The sequence below is a fragment of the Ornithorhynchus anatinus genome, chromosome X5 (genome assembly GCF_004115215.2).
Source record: "Ornithorhynchus anatinus isolate Pmale09 chromosome X5, mOrnAna1.pri.v4, whole genome shotgun sequence".
Lineage (NCBI taxonomy): Eukaryota > Metazoa > Chordata > Mammalia > Monotremata > Ornithorhynchidae > Ornithorhynchus > Ornithorhynchus anatinus.
Window position 1 is genome coordinate 56,719,993 of NC_041753.1, and position 23,363 is coordinate 56,743,355.

The 23,363-nt window shown below is 43.0% G+C and overlaps 1 protein-coding gene across 4 annotated transcripts in view; it reads left to right on the forward strand.

Annotated features, from left to right (window-relative positions):
• TJP2 (tight junction protein 2) overlaps window positions 1-23,363 on the forward strand; it is a 124,507-nt gene that overhangs the window by 35,219 nt on the left and 65,925 nt on the right. Inside the window, exons 1-2 of one of the 4 annotated variants that reach the window (XM_029054707.2) lie at window positions 15,794-16,123; window positions 17,040-17,164. The exons of 2 other annotated variants lie outside the window; for them this stretch is intronic. Coding sequence is in view for 1 of the 2 variants with exons in the window: in XM_029054705.2 (XP_028910538.1) it covers window positions 16,064-16,123 (60 nt within the window). In the remaining variant the exon portion in view is untranslated. Of the gene's footprint in view, window positions 1-15,793; window positions 16,124-17,039; window positions 17,165-23,363 lie in introns of those variants that run through there. One more of the 4 variants, XM_029054705.2, reaches the window with a different exon arrangement.

Here is a 23,363-nt window from a genome sequence, read left to right on the forward strand (position 1 = left end):
TGACCCAGGGGTCGACGGCGGGATAGGCGAGACCGAGGGACGGTGAGGAGGTGGGTGGCAGAGGAGCGGAGCATGCGGGGTGGGCGTTAGAAAGAGAGAAGGGAGGAGAGGTAGGAAGGGGCAAGGTGATGGAGAGCCTCGAAGCCTAGAGTGAGGAGTTTTTGTTTGGAGCGGAGGTTGATAGGCAACCACTGGAGTTGTTTAAGAAGGGGAGTGACATGCGCAGATCATTTCTGCAGGAAGATGAGCCGGGCAGCGGAGTGAAGAATAGACCGGAGCGGGGCGAGAGAGGAGGAAGGGAGGTCAGAGAGAAGGCTGACACAGTAGTCTAGCCGGGATATAACGAGAGCCTGTAATAGTAAGGTAGCCATTTGGGTGGAGAGGAAAGGGCGGATCTTGGCAATATTGTAGAGGTGAAACCAGCAGGTCTTGGTAACGGATAGGATGTGTGGGGTGAACGAGAGAGACGAGTCAAGGATGACACCGAGATTGCGGGCCCGAGAGACGGGAAGGATGGTCGTGCCATCCACGGTGATAGAGAAGTCTGGATAGAGGACCGGGTTTGGGAGGGAAGATGAGGAGCTCAGTCTTGCTCATGTTGAGTTTTAGGTGGCGGGCCGACATCCAGGTGGAGACGTCCCGGAGGCAGGAGGAGATGTGAGCCTGAAGGGAGGGGGAGAGGACAGGGGCGGAGATGTAGATCTGCGTGTCCTCTGCGTAGAGATGGTAGTCAAAGCCGTGAGAGCGAATGAGTTCACCGAGGGAGTGAGTGTAAATGGAGAACAGAAGAGGGCCAAGAACTGACCCTTGAGGAACTCCAACAGTTAAAGGATAGGAGGGGGAGGAGGCGCCAGCAAAGGAGACCGAGCTCTTCTCTCTTCCCAAGTTTAGGAAGCAGCATGGCCTAGTTGATAGAGTACAGGCCTGGGAGTCAGAAGGACCTGGGTTCTAATCCTAGCTCTGCCACTTGTCTGCTGTGTGGCCTTGGGCAAGTCCCTTCATTTCTCTGTGCCTCAGTTAACCTCATCTGGAAAATGGGGATTAAGACTGTGAGCCCCATGTGGGACAGGGAATGTGTCCAACCTGACTAGCTTGTGTCTATCCCAGTGCTTAGAACACTGCTTGACACATAGTAAGCACTTAACAAATACTATCATTATTTATTATTATTATTCTCTGTGCCTCAGTTTCCTCAAGTGTGAGATGGAGATTAAATGCCTGTTCAATCAATCTATCACTCACATTTATAGAGTGCTTACTGTGCAGAGCACTGTACTAGGCATTTGGGAGAGTATGGTATAACAGAGTTTGTAGACACATTCTCTGCCCTCAGGGAGTTTATAGTCTAGCTCTGTTCCCCTTCCTACTTAGAATGTGAGCCCCATGTGGGGCAGGGACAGTGTCCAAACTGATAAACTTGTATCTACCCCAGTGCTTAGAACAGTGCTTGACATATAGTAAGTGCTTAACAAATACAAAAATAATAATAATAATAAAGTAAAATGAAACTCTGAAAGACTTTTTGGGCAGATTTCTGACCTGTAGCTCATTGCACTTGATAGATTTTTAGTTTAATTTTGTTTTAAAAAATCAGTTTAATGTGAATGCAGCTCTTCTTTTTCCCCCTTTGAATGATTAAAACCTGCTTTTCTTATTACCAGAAGACTCCATTGTAATGAACCTAATGTTGCCATTAATATCAATGAGTCTTCAGGCTGCAAATCAGTCATTCAGTGGTATTTATTGAGCACTAACTTTATGCCAAAAAAAACCCTGCTGAGCACTTGGGAAACTGCAATACAGTAGAATTGGTAGACATGATCCCTGCCCTCAAGGAGTTTATACTCTAGAGGGGGAGACAGATATTAAATTACAGGTGAGGGAAGCAACCAAGTATCAAGTTATATGTCCATAAGTGCGGTGGCGTAAGGCGTGGGGGGAAGCACCTAATACGTGTGTAGGGGGTGGGACCAAGTGCATGGGTTGGCTGTAGGGAGGGAAAATAAGGTGGGGGGGAAGAGAGCTTAGTCAGAGAAGGCTTCCTGGAGGTGACACGATTTTAGTAAGGAGTTGAAGATAGGGAGAGTGCTGGTCTGTTGGATGGCATAATGGATAGAGCACGGGCCTGGGAGTCAGAAGGTTGTGGGTTCTAATTCTGGTTCCGCCACTTGTCTGCTGTGTAACCTTGGGCAAGTCACTTCACTTCTGGGCCTCAGTTACCTTGTCTGTAAAAATGGGGAATGAGACTGGGAGCCCCATGTGGGACAGGGAGTGTGTCCAACTTGACTGGCTTCTATCCACCCTGGTGCTTAGTACAGTGCCTGGCACACCATAAGCACTTAACAAATACCACAATTATTATATGAAGGGGGTGGGAGTTTCAGGCAGGAAGGAGGGCAAGCAAGGGGCCAATGGCAGGTGAGACTAGAGCAAGGAATAGCAAGTAGGTTGGGGTTAGAGGAGCAGAGGGTGCAGATTGGGTCGATGTAGGTCAGTGAGGTTAGGTAAGAGGGAGAGAGCTGAGTGAGTGCCTTAAAGCCGATGGTATGGAGTTTCTCTATGATGTGGAGGTGGTTGGGAAACCTTTGGAAGTTCTTGAGGAGTGGAGAGACAGGGACTGAACATCTCTTTAGAAAAATGACCCAGGTGGCAGAGTGAAGTCCGGCCTGGAGAGGACAGAGGCTGGAGGCAGGGAGGTCAGTGAGGAGGCTGATGCAGCAGTCAGGGAGGTCAGTGAGGAGGCTGATGCAGCAGTCTGGGAAAGGATATGACGAGTGCTTGAATCAGTTAAGCAAGTGAGACAAAGAGTTTATGAGTAGGTTGTGATCACCCTAGAAGTCTGTCAGAACCAGGATTCTTTCATCATAGTCAACAGGATAAGTCACTGGCATTTAACCTTTGCAGTCTGCATTTTTTATGATATGTTTCTTTGTGCCTTTTTAGAAAATGTATTTCTAATGCATTTTACCTCTGTAGGTCTTTTCATTTAATTAGGTATCTGTCATCAATATCCAAAATAGAATTTACGATTGAACTGCACCTAACCTTCCTAAATGACACCAACTTGGTTGAGAAAAAAGTTGATTCCAATCTCTATTAACTTTATATGTTAACTACAGTTTATAAGCTGTTGTAACTTTGGAAAATTTCTTGTACTTTGATGTCCTGGATAGTCACCATTATTAGTGAAGATCCATGATTTGCTTGCTAAAGTAGAAACATTCTTTACATATTTACTATTCTGGGAAATGATTCACTTGCTAAAGTAGAAACATTCTTTACATATTTACTATTCTAGGAAACAACCATGTGTTTGACAAGATTACATTGATACCACAACACATCATTAATAACCTCTGCCATCGTGGATCAGACATTTGTACTAATATGGAAAGTTGCTGAATATGAGACATTGCATCTTGGAGCTAGATGTTATATTGGTTAAGAAACCGGGCCTGAGAGTATGAGCTGAATGCCACTGCAAGTAGATACAGTGTGGTTGTGAAGAAAATTTAATCTTATATTAGTTGAACTATAGCCCCATTGAGGTATAATCTTTTTAAGGCTATTTTTGTTAAGATGTGGCACCTGCATTAATACTAATATATTTATCACTAAAATCCTTACATTTCAAGCCTCTAGATGCTTGAAAAATTATTGTTTAGCTTGATTCAGGTAGGCATCAACTACCAGTAATTTTCAAGAAAAAAGTTTCAGCCAGTATCAGAGAAGATATAATGAAGTAGTGGTTACGTGGTGCCTCAGTTTCTAAACAATTGAAAATCCAACATTGCAAGAGGATACTAGATTTTCAACCCAGTTCTCCCTTTTACCACCAGCAAAGTAAGCCATGTACCTTCTGGAGAGGGAAGGAGAAATAGGACTGTATGTATATGTATATTCAATTATGAACTCATTTATTTAGGTTACTCTGTTTGTAAAGGTTTTTGTCTTGTCTGTTTTAATTTCCCAAGCATTTAATACTTTGCACCTAGTGGGCATTCATTAAGAGAAGCAGCGTGGCTCAGTGGAAAGAGCCCGGGCTTGGGAGTCAGAGGTCATGGGTTCTAATCCCGGCTCCACCGCTTGTCAGCTGTGTGACTTTGGGCAAGTCACTTCACTTCTCTGTGCCTCAGTTCCCTCATCTGTAAAATGGGGATTAAGACTGTGAACCCCACGTGGGACAACCTGATCACCTTGTATCCCCCCAGCACTTAGAACAGTGCTTTGCACATAGTAAGCGCTCAACAAATGTGATTAATTAATTAACTACAGCAAATACTACTACTACTATTACTATTCTGTTGTGTTCTCCCAAGCGCTTTGTATAATGCTCTGCACATAGTGGGTGCTCGATAAATACCATTGAGTGATTGAAGAGTTGTCAAGCAATCTGTTTCTTGAACTGTTCTGCTATGTGGCCTTTCCCAAGTTGATCCGTGTTATATCAAGTGGTTATTTTAAGCTTCTCAAGAATTTGATCTCTTTTGTTTATAGTGTCTTCCTTCCTCTTGGATCCTAGGAGAAGCAGCATGGCTTAGTAGATAGAGCACGGACCTGGGGGGCAGAAGGACCTGGGTTCTAGCCCCGGCTCTGCCATGTGTCTCCTGTGTTACCATGGTCACTTCTCTAGGCCTCAGTTAGCTTGTCTGTAAAATCGAGATTAAGAGTGTGAGCCCCATGGGGACAGCGACCTGTCCAACTTGATTAACTTCTATCTACCCCAGTGCTTAGAACAGTGCTTGGCACATAGTAAGCGCTTAACAAGTATGATAATTGTAATTAATTATTGTAATAATTAAACAGTTTAATAATCCAGGGACCCCACTTCTGTGGTGATTTCAGTTTTTCCCACTTCCAGCCGTTGCACAGTGTTGCATGTTTCTGGTGGGGATCAAGGATGAGATCATTTGTTATATTTCAGTGTGCTCTTGATAAGGAATCAGGCATTAAGAATTTGATCAAACTGAGTTTTGGACTGCCTAGATTCACTGCCTTTTTTAGCTTTAGAAAACTGCTGCTATTTGTGAATCTCATTTCTAAAAAACTAACAGCTCCAAGGCCTAATTTTAAGACAAGAACTAGCACTAAAGACAACAGTACATTTTAGAAGGGACTTGTTCAAATAAAAGTATAATGCCCAAATCTTCCTACTTCACTTATCAGTCAAATTACTTGAATCTGGATAGTACTCCTCAAAATGAGATTTATCTTCTTTGTGCATGAAGGATTCTGCTGAATTTGTTTACTCATTGTTTACCAGTTCAAATAGCAACTCCCAGCCATTGGTTAAGAACTTTTTTTAACAATAATTCATCTTATGCTGTCATAGCATTGAATGAGAGTTCCTTTTTGTTAGTATTGGACCTTATAAACAAATGATTTCCTAAATGTGTGTGCCATTTTCTAAATAGGACTATGTAAAAAGGAATAGCTATTTATATTTGATTATTTTTCACAATGGATTTCACAGTTAATGCTGGATTTGCACCCTTTATCCCTCCCTCTAGACTGTAAACTCATTGTGGGCTGGGTTGTGTCTTCCAACTCGGTATTCTCTCCCAAGCGCTTAGTACAGTGCTCAGCATATAGTAAGTGCTCAATAAATACCACCCCCTCTCTGTAACCCTGGCCTGTTGCTGGGGGCAATCCTGACATTTTATTATTATTATTATTATTATGATATTTTGAACTTTGGAGAAGCAGCAAGAGTAGATTAGAACGGGTAAAATAATTTGTGTGAACAAGATGGTGATCCAGGGAGAATAATTAGAGATCTGAGGGACTTGAGACAGAAAAGAAGCCAGGGCAGAGACAAAAATGGCAAACAGAATTGCATTAGGGATAGACCTTGCCATGGTACGTGATGGACTGAATCAGAGGTGGCTCAGGGCCTTTTATAGGATGAAGAAAGCATGCACCGTCCTTGCTGATGAAAAATTATTTCATTTCAAATCTGCACTCCTTAATAACATCGAGATTGGGCAATTCCATAGTTCCTTTCCTGACTCTCATTCACGTGGAAGCCAAGCAGCTGCCTCCATACCTTATCCCTTCCCGGTTACATTTGGAGGAGGAGCTTCCAAGCTACACCACACATACATGCTCCAGCAGGCTATCCCTTGAATTGCTGCTGTGCAGAAAGTATGTGTAATCTAATACTTGGCAAACAACCTCTGTTCTGGTTGTTGAAACTAGGAAACATAAAAGAAGGTGTGTCCCCAAAAGGCTTGTGAGTAGAATTGTCACACTGTTAAAGATATTTAAATCCCCAGTGATTAATTCTTATTTAGTTCATGCCTGAAACTCCCACTCCCCTTTCTTTTCTCTCCTTCCCTACTTGCTTTCATGGTTACAATGGCCTTTTCTTTTGGTTTTTTTTTGTTGTTTTGTTACCACATACAGCTAAAGTACTTTTGGCAATAGAATAATAATACAGTAATTATGTAGAGCTTTTCATCAGCAGGGATCACTCAAGCATCCACTTATTATATCATCTCTCTTCCAACCTCCCTGTCAGGAAGGAAAGAAATAATACCTTCATTTTCACCTTAGGAAACCAGGCAGATTTTTTCAGCGATTTGCTTGAGGCAAGAGAAGGCATCATTCTTGATTTTGAGATAAGACATTGGCAGAGCATGATCCCTAGTTCTGTATTACAGAACTTTTAGTCCCTGCTTTACAGGAACTTAAAAAATCAAAAAGTATCAGGCCTTTAAAACTTTTTTCCATCCCTCAACATTTTGCACCAACTCTTTTTCCCACACTTAACTAGGTGGTGTGTGATGACCACTGTAATGACAGTGTTGAGAGCCTTAAGGAATAGTCCTTTGAATCTTGAAGTACTTTTGCCTGAACCTGATTTCCTTTAAGTCTTGCCTAATTCTTTCGTGTAGCAGGTTAATTTACTTGCACACCAGATTTTATTCTTCTATTCTTCTCTTTTTCCATCTCTTCCCCCAATTTCCCCCCAAACCCTCCTCCTCTTCCTTTCAAATATAATACTTCTTTGAACTGTAGCTCAGAAACTCATTCTCATTTTAGAATGTTTTTTATGCAGTTGGGGTTTCCCAAAGGCAGTCCTAGTTGCCCTGGAAATCTTTTGTGGTTTATGCTAATGTATTTTTAAAATCTCTCTAGTTTCGTAAGCTCACCTGCCTTGATTTAAAAGACAATGGCTGGGTCACAAAGGAGAGGAAACATTTATTAAAACAATGAAAGGGGTGGTGAAATTATCAGGTGCCAAAGGAACCCTTATTAAGGGAAGAAAAATTGGTGCCATTGAAACTGGTAGAGTGCTGTAGTCTTAGCGTAGCATGACATTTCCCCTTGAACATAATGTTTGAATGAGGTATTCTGATTCATCAGCTTTATTCATCAGCTCAACAGCTGGAACCAAATTCATCACCCCACTTTCCAAGGTGTCATATTAAGTGTGTCATTTGCTTTTGTAGGTTTCACATCCAGGTGAAGTGTTCCGGGCACCTCCATTTCTCCATACTGATTTTTCAGAGCCCTCACTTTGCATAAAGTTATTGCTCTCTCTGCTTCATTCCCTCTTATTCGGTAGAATTTAGAGTAAAATGAATCAACACAATTATCCTGTTCAAAAATGGGCATTTCTCAGTAGTTCAGAATTTTACATAGAAAAAAAATATGATCAATTGCTGAGGGTGTTTTACAACCCCTTCAGCTTGTAACACTCCCCCAAAGTGCTAATTTAAAAAGTGTGTACAGTTCTGTGATCCCATCCAGTGGAAGTCCTGAAGATGATGCTTTCAGTATAGTATGTAACCATTTATCTGCGAATTAATAATGATAATAATTAATACTTACGGTATTTGTTAAGTGCTCACTATGTGCCTGGAACTGTACTAAGTGCTGGGGTGAATACGAGCAAATTGGGTTAGACACAGTCCCCTGTCCCACGTGGGACTCACAGTTTAATCCCCATTTTACAGATGAGGGAACTGAGGCCCAGAGAAGTGAAGTGACTTGCCCAAGGTCACACAGCAAACAAGTGGTGGAGTCAGGATTAGAATCCATGACCTTCTGACTCCTAGGCCCATGCTCTATCCACTATGCCATGCTGCTTCAATTAATAATGGTGTTCGTTAAGTGCTTACTATGTGCCAGACTCTGTACTAAGCGCTGGGGTGGATACAAGCAAATCGGGTTGGACACAGTCTCTGTCCCACATGGGGCTCACAGACTCAACCCCCATTTTACAGATGAGGTAACTGAGGCACAGAGAAGTAAAGTGACTTGCCCAAGGTCACACAGCAGACAAGAAGTAGAGCAGGATTAGAACCCATGACCTTCTGACTCCCAGGCCCGTGCTTCAATAGTATTTATTGAGCGCTTACTATGTGCAGAGCACTGTACTAAGCGCTTGGGATGAACAAGTCGGCAACAGATAGAGACAGTCCCTGCCGTTTGATGTGCTTACGGTCTAATCGGGGGAGACGGACAGACGAGAAGAATGGCAATAAACAGAGTCAAGGGGAAGAACATCTCGTAAAACCAATGGCAACTAAATAGAATCAAGGCGATGTACAATTCGTTAACAAAATAAATAGGGTAACGAAAATATATACAGTTGAGCGGACAAGTACAGTGCTGTGGGGATGGGAAGGGAGAGGTGGAGGAGCAGAGGGAAAAGGGGAAAATGAGGGTTTAGCTGCGGAGAGGTAAAGGGGGGATGGCAGAGGGAGTAGAGGGAGAAGAGGAGCTCAGTCTGGGAACGCCTCTTGGAGGAGGTGAGTTTTAAGTAGGGTTTTGAAGAGGGAAAGAGAATCAGTTTGGCGGAGGTGAGGAGGGAGGGCGTTCCAGGACCGCGGGAGGACGTGGCCCAGGGGTCGACGGCGGGATAGGCGAGACCGAGGGACGGCGAGGAGGTGGGCGGCAGAGGAGCGGAGCGTGCGGGGTGGGCGGTAGAAAGAGAGAAGGGAGGAGAGGTAGGAAGGGGCAAGGTGATGGAGAGCCTCGAAGCCTAGAGTGAGGAGTTTTTGTTTGGAGCGGAGGTTGATAGGCAACCACTGGAGTTGCGCTATGCCTGATTGTGGTGTACGTTAAGTGCTTTCTATGAGCCAAGCACGGTACTAAACCCTAGGGTAGATACAACATAATCAGGTCCTACATGGGGCTCACAGTCCAAGTGGGGGACAGATATTGATTGAATCCTCATTTTGCAGTTGAAGGAACTAAGACACAGAGAAGTTAAGTGACTTGCCCAAGATGACACAGCAGAAAAGTGGCAGGCTCAGGATTAGAACTCAGGTCTCTGACCCCCAGGCCCAGGGGTCATAGGCCACACTTTTTTCTTTTTATTTTATTACAAATTGAATGTTGTGGACAGTTTCCCACTAGCAGTCTTGCGGGGCAGATAGGAGAGAAGCTGCTAGCATTATACCTAGTGGGAATAGAGTGCTTGAGAGGGAACATGTTACTTTGAAGTTAAATTTAAGGCAAAAAACATTCAAGATAAAAATTAGACAATTAGTATGCTTTGTAAATAAATGATAAAACTGTCAGCAACAGTGATACTGTTAAAGTAACTGTGTATACGGTACTTTGTACCAGAATTTTATGGCACACTTTTCCAGTAAAAGAAAACCTAATTGATCCCTACAACATTCATGTTAGGTAAGTGGCATGTACTGCATTACTTTTTGAAATAGGGAAAAAAGCAAGGGACAGATAACTTGTACAACGTAAGTGGAATAGGATTCATGACTGGTCCTATTATAGATCTGGAGGACACTTCCTTGCTTAGGCGAGGTGAGGTGAGGCGAGCCAGAGATCTAGACATATGTTGGTGAGCAGTATTCTTTCATTCATTCAATAGTATTTATTGAGCGCTTACTATGTGCAGAGCACTGTACTAAGCGCTTGGAATGAACAAGTTGGCAACAGATAGAGACAGTCCCTGCCGTTTGACGGGCTTACGGTCTAATCGGGGGAGACGGACAGACAAGAACGATGGCAATAAATAGAGTCAAAGGGAAGAACATCTCGTAAAAATAATGGCAACTAAATAGAATCAAGGCGATGTACATTTCATTAACAAAATAAATAGGGTAATGAAAGTATATACAGTTGAGCGGATGAGTACAGTGCTGAGGGGATGGGAAGGGAGAGGGGGAGGAGCAGAGGGAAATGGGGGGAAAAGAGGGTTAAGCTGCAGAGAGGTGAAGGGGGGGGTGGTAGAGGGAGTAGAGGGAGAAGGGGAGCTCTGTCTGGGCAGTATTAGGGATGCAGCATAAGAAGCAGCATGGCCTAGTAGATAGAGCACAGACCTGGGAGTCAGCAGGACCTGTGTTTATCCCAGCTCTGCCATTTGTCTGCTGTGTGATCTTGGGCAAGTCACTTAACTTTCCTGTACCTCAGTTACCTCGTCCACAAAATGGGGATCAAGACTGTGAGCCCTACGTGGGACAGGGACTGTGTCCAACCGGATTAGTTTCTATAATAATGATAATAATGATGGTATTTGTTAAGTGCTTACTATGTGCCAAGCACTATTCTAAGCACCTGGGTAGATACAAAGTAATCAGGCTGTTCCACATGGGGCTCACAGACTTAATCCCCATTTTACAGATGAGGTAACTGAGGCACAGGGAAGTTAAGTGACTTGCCCAAGGTCACATAGCTGATACGTGGCAGAGCCGGGATTGTATCTTCCCCAGTGCTCAGTACAGTGCCTGGCACACCCCATACGCTCCGCTCCTCTGCCGCCCACCTCCTCACCGTCCCTCGGTCTCGCCTATCCTGCCGTCGACCCCTGGGCCACGTCCCCCCGTGGTCCTGGAATGCCCTCCCTCCTCACCTCCGCCAAACTGATTCTCTTCCCCTCTTCAAAACCCTACTTAAAACTCACCTCCTCCAAGAGGCCTTCCCAGACTGAGCTCCCCTTCTCCCTCTACTCCCTCTACCACCCCCCCTTCACCTCTCCACAATTTAACCCTCTTTTCCCCCCATTTCCCTCTGCTCCTCCCCCTCTCCCTTCCCATCCCCTCAGCACTGTACTTGTCCGCTCAACTGTATATATTTTCATTACCCTATTTATTTTGTTAATGAAATGTACATCGCCTCGATTCTATTTAGTTGCCATTGTTTTTACGAGATGTTCTTCCCCTTGACTCTATCTATTGCCATTGTTCTTGTCTGTCCATCTCCCCCCGATCAGACCGTAAGCCCGTCAAACGGCAGGGACTGTCTCTATCTGTTGCCGACTTGTTCATTCCAAGCGCTTAGTACAGTGCTCTGCACATAGTAAGCGCTCAATAAATACTATTGAATGAATGAATGAACATAATAATAATGTTGGTATTTGTTAAGAGCTATGTGCCAAGCACTGTTCTAAGCGCTGGGGTAGATATAAGGTAATCAGGTTGTCCCACGTAGGGCTCAGTCTTCATCCCCATTTTACAGATGAGGTAACTGAGGCACAGAGAAGTTAAGTGACTTGCTGAAGATCACACAGCAGGCAAGTGACGGAGCTGGGATTAGAACCCAAGACCTCTGACTCCCAAGCCCATGCTTTTCCCACTAAGCCACGCTGCTTCTTTAAAGTGCTGAACTTTAAAACACAAAGTCAGTGCTTAACAAATAGCATTAAAAAAAGAGCCAACAGTTGAAAGACAACAGTGGTGGCATTTGGGAAAGAAATAATTCTTTATGAAGACAGCATTTGCAATGATTGCAATTCAGAGCAGCAAAATCTGTGATCAGAGCAACTAGTATAGTGCAGCAAGGGTGTCTTTGTTGGCGCACAGTGTAGAAGGGATGGTTGGTAATCCTACATTGAACTTGTCAGCTATACCCTGGGCCTGTTGTGGATGGTAAATAAGAGAGGCAGCCTCCTCAAGGCAACTGCCAAAGTGGGAGCTGGATGGCAGCCTTGGAACATTGCAGGGATTCTCTATCAAACTTTGAAACATGGCGATTTTGAGATCTGCTAATTGTAAGGTTGAAATGTTAGATGTTATTTGTCGTTTGTTTTTATTATCATATTCCTGACATAGATTCTAGCGGACTTCAACAAAATGATCTGTATGTGTCTGCGTCACCCTTGCACTTCGATTTGTACCCTTTAATAAGCATTTGACATTTACCCCACCCTCAGCCCTACAGCACTTATGTAGGTATCCATAATGATTTTGATGTCTGTCTCTTCCTCTAGACTGTAAGCTCCACTGGAATTACAGTGATAATGGTGATGTTTGTTAAGTGCTTACCATGTGCCAGCCACTGTATTAAGCGCTGGGGTGGATACAAGCAAATTGCCCAGCCCACATGGGGCTCAGTCGTAATCTGTGAGCTCACTGTGGGCAGGGATTGTCTGTTTATTGTTCTACTGTTCTCTCCCAGTCGCTTAGTACAGTGCTCTACACCCAGTAAGTGCTTAATAAATACAATTGAATACAGATAGGTAACTGTTGGCACCCAGAAGTTGTTAGAAGCTAGAACCCGGGTCCTTCTGACTCTCAAGCCCCTACTTTATCTGCTAGGCCATGCCTCTTCTTGTGGGCAGAGAACGTCTCTACCAACTTTGTTATATTGTTTTATCCCAAGGACTAAGTTCAGTGCTCTTCACACAATAAGCACTCAATAAACATAACTGATCGATTGATATGTCAAATTACATTGTGCTGCATGCCCAGTGCAACAGCCACAGTATGTCCAGAAAGGCCACCATAAGGAAAGAATAGCAATTTTTTTTTCCCCTCAGGGTGGCCAAATGTCTGAAGCAGGCTCTGACCACACCCACACAACTGATGTGTGCATCGTCAGTGTCATCATCACATACAAATGGAGGAGAACAGGAGAGTGGGTTAGCTGGTGGGAGGAAAAGGGAGTTATTGTTGATAGTTCATCCTTTTATATAGTGAAATTGTGCTAGCTAGCAAATATTGTCCATGGTCCCTTTTTCACCAATGCCAATCTTCTATTTTCCATACTACTAAGCTAAAAGATCTTAGGCTTGCAGCCAAATATTCTAATCATACACAAATTAAATGAACAATGAACAAAAAAGGGTAAAAGCTACTTAAGTAAAAAGAAACATAAAAAAGAAATTTGAACAACATGAATGAGAACTATTAACATTTTTTGTAGACTTGCTATATTCTTTCAGTTAGATGCTGGGCACATGCTACTTCAGGGATGGTAATGTATATAGAATAAGTGTATCATTTATGAATATGCAAATATGTTTCCTCAATTTAAAAATAAGAGAAATGCAGATGTGATTGCTACTTTATCCAAAATGTTCTCCCATCTTTTAAAAAGCTGTTTTATAAACTTGTACGGGTATGTTCACAGTGAAGAAAACCGGAACATTTCTGTTTTCAATCAGTACTATCTAATTTGGGAGAAAATTGCATTTTTTAAAAGAAGTACAAGGCTCAAGAATATGAATACAACCACAATTCCTCTCAAGAAAACTAAAAGTAGTTGGTGAATTTTTATTCCTGGGTGTGGACCTAACTACTCAACGAAGGCCAGAAGAATAACACTCTAAAAGAGAAGTCAGTCAGACTTGTTTTTCTTCTTGATTTTACTGCCAAACTTGTTTGATTTAGGGAGGAAGTGAAGCAACTCTTCTGGATAGCCTCACATCTGTAATTTGCCAGGTGAGGATTATACATTTGCCTTTTCCTCTGAGAGCCTAGGCTGAATTCTGGTTTTCAGCTGAATGGGGAGAGAAGTGAATCCCAGTCTGAGGTGGATGTCCCTTTTCTTTTGCAGTGTTATCTTGGATTTTAAATCAACCTTGAATAAGAGTTAGTCAGTGTCAATTAGGCATTGTTAAGATCTCACAAGGAGGTCTTTATTAAGGAGTCATAGGAGTGATTCCACAAAGTACAAATGCCTAGTCTTGTCTTCCCAGACTTGAAGATATCCCAGTAGTGCAGAATCAGTCAACCAATCAATGGTATTTATTGAGTGCTTACTGTGTGCAGAGCACTGTACTGAGTGCTTGGGAAAGTATACCACCAAAGAATTGGTAGGCACATTCCCTGCCTACAAGAAGCTTACAGTCAGAATAGTGGAAGAATTCTGCCAAATAGCGATCTGTGTCCTGCCTCCTATATATATATATATATATATATATATATATATATATAAAAAGAATTGTTTTTGCAAAGATTGAAAGCACCTTCAGGTTGGGACTTTCCCTTCTCTTTTTTGTCTGCATTGCTAGAGGTAAAATGAGGATTATGGTATTTGACAGCTGAACAGTGAAGTTTTAATTGTTGTCAGCTGGGCTAGGTGGACTATAGTGAAGAACAGATGATGGCCACTGATGGTAAATGGCAGTGAGAGGGAGGAAGAGATTAGAGGGAAGGGTGGGGCTAAGAAATACAGTCCTGCAAGGTTTATGAATTCTTAGCAGCTGATGGTATGAGTAAACAGTAGGTAATGACACATGTGTGTATTTCTCCCCCCACCTTTTTTATGGTCTTTGTTAAAGCACTTACTATGTGCCAGGCACTGTACTAAGTGCTGAGATAGACGTATGACAATCAGGTTGGACACAGTCCATTTTCCACATGGGGTTCACAGTCCTAATCCCATTTTACAGATGAGGTGACTGAGGCACAGAGAAGTTAAATGCCTTGCCCAAGATCACACAGCAGACAAGTGGCAGAGTCAGGATGAGAATCCCCATCCTTCTGATTCCCAGGCTCCTGCTCCAACCACGAAGCTACGTCGTTTCAGTTGCTATAGTAATAATAATTATGGTATTTGTTAAATTCTTACTATGTGCCGGGCACTGTACTGAGTGCTGGGGTGGATACAAGCATATCGGGTTGGACACAGTCCTTTGTCCCACATGGGACTCCGTCTCAATCCCTATTTTACAGGTGAATAAACTGAGGCACAGAAATGTTAAGTGACTTGCTTAAGGACACACGGCAGACAGGTGACAGAGCCAGGATTAGTACCCATGACCTTCAGACTTCCAAGCCCATGCTCTATCTACTACGCCATGCTATCGACATGCTATGATAGGTTTTGGAGAGGCCAGTGTTAGCTTTGGGAATCATAGGTAAGGAAACTTTCGAGGCTAGGGGGACTTTCGGATAATACTCTTCATTGCCGCGATCATCTGAGTAGCTTTGCTGTGGCGCAAACACTTTGGCTGTTCACCCTTTAAGTAAGAAGTTGCCCACCGTAGATAATGCAAAAGATGACCCTATTCTCTGAGCTTCTTTTTCCAAAAGATCTCATTTATTCTGACATGGTAGGCGGGATTGATGTCTACTTCATTTTCCTCTGGAGCGGTAGCCTAATTAAAGACTTCGTTAAACCTTCGAATGGGGGTCACGGCGCCTGAAGGGGAGTAGAAACTTCTGCCACCCTGTCCCGTGGCCATGATCGTTGGTTTAACCTCTTTTCATATGACGAACCCTCGGAACAATGGGCTTGTTGCAGGGCGCCCCTCTCCTATCTCATACTGTTTGCACAAGTACTTCCAGGCGGGGGGCGGGGGGGATATCGCAGCGTGAGCTCCGCAGGGTTCGATTCGGAGCAGACCAACCGCACTGGCAGGGGAAGGGGGGTAAAAGATCGGAAAACCTCAAAACCCCCATCCTCCCCCTACCACCCTTCTATCCGGCTCCTTTCGACCGACAGTTTTGGCTATGTAATAGTAACCGGGGAATCCTCCCTGAGCGTCTTTGGCGGATTCAATGTGGCTCATCAGACACACCCCCTTCCCCCCCTTCAGCTGCAGATGGTAGCGACCTATTAGAGTGTTGCCCGGGGACGTCGAGCTCGACTGCAGGAATGTTTCGGAGTTAGTTGCTTTTGGGGACTCGGTGAGGTCGCCACGATCGGGGAGAAGGGGACGTGGGATGGGTGCCGGTGTTTTTGGAAAGCCCGGTCTTCGTGAAGTTAGTTACCTAGGGGCGCCCGGTTGGGAGCCTATTCGGTGTCAAGCCTGAGACCAAACTGAAAAAGAGAGAGAAAGCGGGCAGAGCGCCCTGTGTCGGGAGAAAGATTGAGCCGGGAAGCACGAAGACTCCCCCGGTCCTCTCTGCCCAGGTTCAGGATGCCGGTGAGAGGAGACCGCCTGCATGTCCACAGGCGGGAACTGTCAGTTTGGGTCCCCGTAAGTACCTAGCGCTTGCTGCCACGCGGGTCCGAGATGAATGCTTTCGCGGGGAGGTGCGGGCTGGAACTGCGAGGGAGGGTTTCGATCGCCACCCCCCCACCCCTTCCCAGGTGGTCGGGTGCTGGCCGAGTTTGCAGGTGAAGCTACTCACCCTCCTAAAGTCGCTACGCTCACATCGTTGGTCGGCGGCTGCGATTTTCCAACTCCAGGTGAAGGTGCGGGGACGGGGGTAACTAATTGCGTGGGTCCGATTTCCCGATGGTCCGTTTTGGGGGCACCCCTGTCCTAAACAGGGGCTCTCTCTCCACTACCTTCTCTGCAGCGACGGCTCGAGGACACAGCGGTCTCTGGTGCATATAGCTGTGGTGGGAGAAATCGTGCTCCGAACTGGCTGCTTGGACAGTGTGGCCTTGGGTCAATGGTATTTTGTGCACGCTGGGGGTAGGCTGGTCACATCGAGCCTTTTTATTATTGAATAAACGGGGGATGGGAGTGGGAGGCTTTTTTTTTAGCGGGTTTTCTGATTGTTTTTAGAGTTCTTAGGGGAAGATGATAGGCATCTTTCTAGTTGAGGTCTTACCAATGCATCCAAACTTTTTAAAAGAGAGCAGAGTGCTTCAGTAGTAGACAAAAGTTATTTACCACCCAGAGAGGGGTGAGAGAGAATAATAAACAGAAATCTCTAACCTAAACAGTTATGATTTTAAATACTGGCCACATCCGTTGACCGGCTTTTTTTATAGTGCAGTTTATTTTAAGTTGCAAACTCGCAAAGATATCCACTGGAGCTTGGGTCCGCTTAAAATGAACAGGAATTTGGGAGTGGATACTTCAAGGGTTTAGTAATGGGATACAGCCTTTCACCTCTATTTTAGTTTCAGATCTTACCCAGAGTAAACTTCTCTCTTGACAGCTGTTTGGCCTGTTGTGATGATGGTGGTTTCTGTGCAGTTCCCAATGGACAGCTGCCACATCACAGAAACCACCACTTCAGTTGGTCTGCTACTTTGGAATCTCAACCGAGATGTGAAGGACTGAGTAAGCATAAGACTTCTATTTTTCAACCCCCTTTTGATGGTCCAACCAGGTCTGGATGGAAACACATTTGTAGGAAGAGTAACTCGGCTCCTGGCCCTTCTGTGGCTTATTCCCGAGTTGACAGTGCTATGTACGGTTTGTCATACATTTTTCCGGGAGTTCCAGAAACTGGAGTTTTAATGTAATAACCTATTCGGAGCAAGCATTTTGTAACTGTAGGGACTGCACCATTCCCTCAGCATAATGCAAACTTTATTCAACAAGCCATTCTTTACTCAGCATATTGCCTTTCCATAGATAAGCCACCAAGTTTTAGTTCTGTTTCATTTTAATCCTCAACACAACTAAATGAAAATGTCCATTTAATAGTATTGAGAATTTAGAATAGAAATGTATTGGTGAATTTAACCTCTCCCAAAGTTTCAAAATACTTTATTTGCTGCATATAATATTGATACCATATTCTCTATTAGCACTGGCTAGGAGCTAAAACACACACTATGTACAAATTAATATTCTAATAAAGCTAAAAACTATTCTAATTTCTCATAGACGTCTTTGTAATTTTGCCCTTGAATCTACATGACAATTGTTGATTATCTTGGAGTTATTCCTTTTAAAATTGATATTTTCAGTTGTGAAATGTGTGATGTATTGACTTCCACAAATATATAATTTGGATCTATTGATGTACTGGTAATATCAATTGCATTGTGTTAAAAAAAAAAAATGCCCATTGCTGTGTGTAGCACCGAAGGAGTCAAGACCTTGGAAATTCTCCATCACCTTAGTGCAATGGATCTGAATTAATTTGGCTTAACTTTTGCATTAGTTCTTGGGTTTTGAAAAGTAGTCACTGCCCAGAGTTCAACTGACATCTTTCAAAAAGGCTGTTAATAAAAATTCACAGGGATTACTTTTTGAAATGACTTTGGAAGAGGAAGACCAACACTCGTAGGAGCCAGTTTGGTTTTAGCTCTGTGTTGAAGATGGCCCCGTTCATTTTCATAAAAAGCAGTCTGGAAAGTAAACTTTTCTGAACTTTTGGTCACTGATGAGAGGTTAGAGCCGTGCGGGGTTGCAGCACCTACATCAAGAAGTGGAGCAGTCAGAATCAAAGGTGTGAATATGTTGGAAGGGAGAATTGGGTGAGATGTGGCAGTGTACTTTTACCAGAAAAGCAGAAACTATGGTCTGTTGGTATAAGTGCTTAATAAATACCATTCCTAACTGTGCCAAGTGCTGCGAATAGGGAAGCAGCATGGTCTAGTGGAAGGAGCACGGGCCTAAGAGTCAGAGGACCTGGATTCTAATCCCAACTCTGTCACTTGCCTGTTGTGTGATCTTCACCAAGTCACTTTAACTTCTCTGGGCCTCAGCTCCCTCATCTATAAAATGGGGATTTAAATCTTTCTCCTTCCTACTTAGACTGTGAGCCCCGTGTGGGACAGGGACTAGGTCTAACCTGATAATCTTGTATCTACTCCAGTGCATAGTACAGTAAAAACCATAATAATCATTTTCCTTTTCATAACCATTCTGGAAAGCTGTATCTGAAAACTGAGTAAAGGAGTGTAGCGTAACTCCAGTAGTTGAGAGCTTTGGCTTCCAGTTGTAGTTTTGTCACTGACTGAACTGTATGAACTTGGAAAAGTCAACCTTTGCATCAGTAAACAATTTTCCAAACTTTCCCTCTAAAGGAGATTTGGGGTGAGCCAATGGCAGGTATTCTGGAAGTGCAAATAGCTCCTAGAAGAGTAAACAGACCCAATAAATGGCTGTTGGCTGATGATACATAGAATCTTGTCGTGATCGCTGACAGGTAATCCCATACAGCCCATCTTGTAGACTGTTGGTCTTCCTGGCTTTAACACTAGTCCTGCTTGCTAACATTTTTAGCAGAGAGCATGGACAGAATGCATAACAAACATCCCATACCAGGGCTACTTGCAAAATGGCTAAAACAGAGAAGAAGACCCTTTGTAATGTCTAATGTTTAAGAAGGGGTTTCTTTAGTAGATAAATCAGAATGAAATACATTCTGAAGGATATCATGTATGGTTTTCTGCCTGAAAAAGATGAAGGAAACCTGGCCTTGGTGTTAGCATAGCAGGCGTGAGCAGGAATTGAGTCTGATCTAGGGAACTTGGGGCAAGTTGTGTGCTTCAGTATCTGTCTTTGTAAATAATCATACTGGCCACCTTACTCCTTCCCAGGGGTGTCCTCCACAAAATAATGTATGTGAAATGCTTTAGGATGTACTTGATATGGTTGTTGCATTTCATTTGTTTTAATTTTCATTCCTCTGTATCTCCCTCAAGGTGGTTTGGTATGCAAAACTTGGAGTAATTTGATTTCTCTTTTTTTCTACCCCTCTAGACTGTAAGCTGCTTGTGGGCAGGGAACCTGTGTACCAAATCTGTTATATTGTACTCTCCCAAATGCTTAGTAGAGTGCTCTGCATGCAGTAAGTGCTCAAGAAATGATTGATTATTGAAAAGGGCTCTTTGTAAGTTTATTTGCTGGGAATGAAAAATGGAAAAATAGAGGAGTGTTGTGTTTCCTGAGAGGCACCTGGTTTTCATTAGAACTGTGAAAAATGGGCCTTTAATCACATCTGGTATCCCCAAACATTGTGGTTGGGTGTAGATAGCACAACAGCGCTAAAATAAAAATTCATTAGAAAATATTTTGACTTCCTTTAGTTTCAAATACATGTGGCTTTCTGAGGAATTTTTTTCAAGCCTGGCTTTTATTGGCAAGTAAAATAGTTTGTAGAAAGAATGAGTCATCTGAAACTGGGAAGTTAAAAAGAGGAAGAACAATTAACTCTCAATAGTCACTGGAACTAGAGATGATGGGCAAATGCAACTTCATCATAGCTTAGTAACTACTATGAATGTTCTAAAGATATTTCCATTCAAAATTAGAACTTTTTTCTCTACAGCTCCTTGTACCTTGGCTGTGTGTATGAGAAAGATTAATATAATCCAAAACACTTATTTAATATTTCATGAACCCACTGGTCTTTATTTTTCTGCAGCTCATTTTATCTCTTACCTTTCACTTCATCTTTCACTTTCTGTGCAGACTTTTTTGGTAAAATCAATCAATCATATTGAGCGCTTACTATGTGCAGAGCAAGGCATTATCAAAATCCAGATACTCAGTTCTCCTATAATGTGTGTTTTAGGGTACACCTGCCCAGATCTACTCTGCATACTCTTGGTATGCACCCAAAGTGTTTCTTGAGACCTCGGGTTCCATCCAGATTAGATGAGTGTTCAAAGAATATTCTGTCCAAAACACAGGGTGAAAACACATGTTAGGGAAGAACTGGATGTGGTTTTATTTAAAAAACAAACAGAAAATGAAATACTGATGGTATAAGGCCCATTGCCAATGTTGAGATTTTTGTGAATTCTTGAGAATGAGTCCAATCAGGAAACTGCCCTGTTCTCTGTTCCTGGTGGAGACAGATTAGCTTTCCGTGTGGTATCTTTTCTTCATCAGACAAGTAATGGTGGCCTTGAAGAGTTAAACTGTCTAATTGCCAGAGTATTTCTATTCAGGCAGTCTCATCATAGGACCGTGCTGCTATGGGGGGAAAGTATTGGAAAAACAAGCACACACTGGCCATGAGTTTTAAGTTTAAATTATGACATTAGTTTCTGATACCCTACCAAGTATGTTGTGGTGTATTTTTGGAAAGTAATTCAGATGCAGTACTTGGAAGTCTCACTTGAGGCTTTTCTTCAATATTTAGAGAAAAGTTAAGGGAAATTTGTGAATTTTTTTTTTGGAGGCATAGGGTACAGTAGTCCAATTGTAAATCCACAAAGATTTAAGGAGAGAATGGTGTATACTGTGAAGTGTTGTCATTCAATAATTAACAGCATTTATTGAGCTCCTATTGTGTGCAGGGTAGTGTGATACAGCTCTAGTAGGCACTAGCACCAATAGATCAATCAATGGTATTTATTGAGTTCCTTTTGTGTGCAGAGCACTGGACTAGATAGAAATACCTGCGACAGAAGCATATAGACCACCCACTGTGATTGAACAGAAGTACATATATACCCTAAGCGTTTGGGGAGGAGGGAAGAAGAGCAGCAGTAGTTGGAGTTATTGGACTGACTAGGAACGAATGAGAGATTTGAAGACCAAGTGGCCGTCCATGAGTTAGAATACAAGGAGGTGAGGCCTTTACAGGCACTCATGTTAAAACTAGGACTCTCAGACCTGCAGAAGAAAATAGTTATTGGTTTTGATATTTTATGGGACAATAGGAATGCAGAGTAGCTGAGGAGATCTGAGGACTGGCTAGAGTCAAAGAATAGTGCGGTGGGGAAATGGTGGAAAAAAATCTGGAATAAAGGGAAAGAGTACTGTATTTTAAACATTTGTAAATACAATGGTATTCCAAAAGTCATTCCAAAGGATCAGTTCATGAAAAATCAAGAAAACTTTGTGAAGGCACGATAAGGTTCAATCTCTAAAAGGAGGGGAAGGATATGATTTGGAGGGAAATGGCTGTAGAGGGCAAGGGGACAGTGCTTGGCTTGGAGGTGGGAGAAGGACAGGATGTCTCAAGAGTTGAGAAAAGGAGTGACAATTTGTGGAGGGCCCCCTAGATCAATCTGTATAATTAGAGGATTTATCTGAGCTCCTCTAGACTGTGAGCTCGTTGTGGGCAGGAAATGTCTGTTGTTATTATTGTACTGTCCCCAGCGTTTAGTACAGTGCTTTGCAAACAGTAAGTGCTCAGTAAATATGATTGGAGAAATGAATTTTTATTTCCATTATGAAAGGGAATATTATTCAGAAATGAGGGGTGCTCTCACCTTCTGAGCAAGAAATGAAGACAGTAACAGTAGTGAAGTCACCCAGATGGTGGGAGCATACCTTCAATATGAAACATTTCATTGACTACATAGGACAGTAGTAACACAGTCTTGAATGAGTTTGATTATCCTGCTCTTCTTTTACCTTGAAGTTTATTTGCATTGCTCAGACACCTGTATCTCAACAAGGACTGTAGTTTTAGGGTTTTGGGTGATCTTCTCTCTCCCCCCTCCCCTCACCCATTTGGCCCTTTTAAGAAGAGTTTTTTCAGAAAGCATGAATCTGGCACTAACATGAGACTACCGTCCTTGAGAAGAGTGATAAGAAGTTCTATTATTCATTTACAGTTTAAATAATGTACCAGTGCAGGATGTGATGTGTTCTCTTCCATTACATCCCGGGCCCCGAGTTTACAGTAGCAATTTTGCACAGCTTTTTGGTTAAATGTTGTTGCTTTTCTCCTCCTGAAATTTGGTGGTGGAACTCTGGAGGTTACTGCCCTATTTCCCGGTGTGTTTATCTCCCAGGGACCATGCCAGTTCCTGTGGAGAAGAGGCATGTTAGTCCTTGGATGGGCATGCTCATTTGTTTCCACCCTTTTCTCTTGGCTCAAGTGGCACCTCTCAATTCTATTTTAAAGCTGCACCGTGCACTGGCTAACACAGAATGACTCACTGGCTGTCCTAGTGATTAGAGTTCCTTGGAATGACTCGGGGTGAGGGTTTTTTGTGACCCTGAAGGGAGCCTGTTCACTGCCCAAGTGAATTTCAAGTGCTTACTGTGGTGCTCAGTAAATGCCATTGATTGATTTAGTGAAGGAGGGAGGGATGTCACAATTTCGGAGATTAGAGTTGACTTCAGCTTCATTTTAAGATTGCCCAGAAGTAGAACCGATACTGTGGGCTGAATTTCTTCCGATTTCAATATGGATTTATTTTAAAGTTCTAAAAGTAATTGTTTCATTTTTATCACTGTATAACAGCTCATTTAACGCATTCAGCGGCCCCTTCAAATATCACACCTTTAATTTTCTTTTCACATCTGTGTATTGGTTTGCTGCTGGATTCATTCAGCTCAGAGCTGGTTTCATTGTCATACTCACCCTAACCCCCTCTATTATTGGAATGGTGCTGCATATTCTGAGACCTCTAATATTTCTCAGGCTTAATGGGATTTGTTTTGCAGTGACTTTGTTCAAGTTATTGAAATCCTTTTGATGTAAATGTAATTAAACCGCACACACCTTAACTAAAACTAAACAGTCCTCTTTTTCCAGCTACTCTTTCCACAGAAAACAAAAACTGCAATTACTCTGGCAGAGAGATCTGTCCGGAGGGCGGGGGGGCTGCGTGGA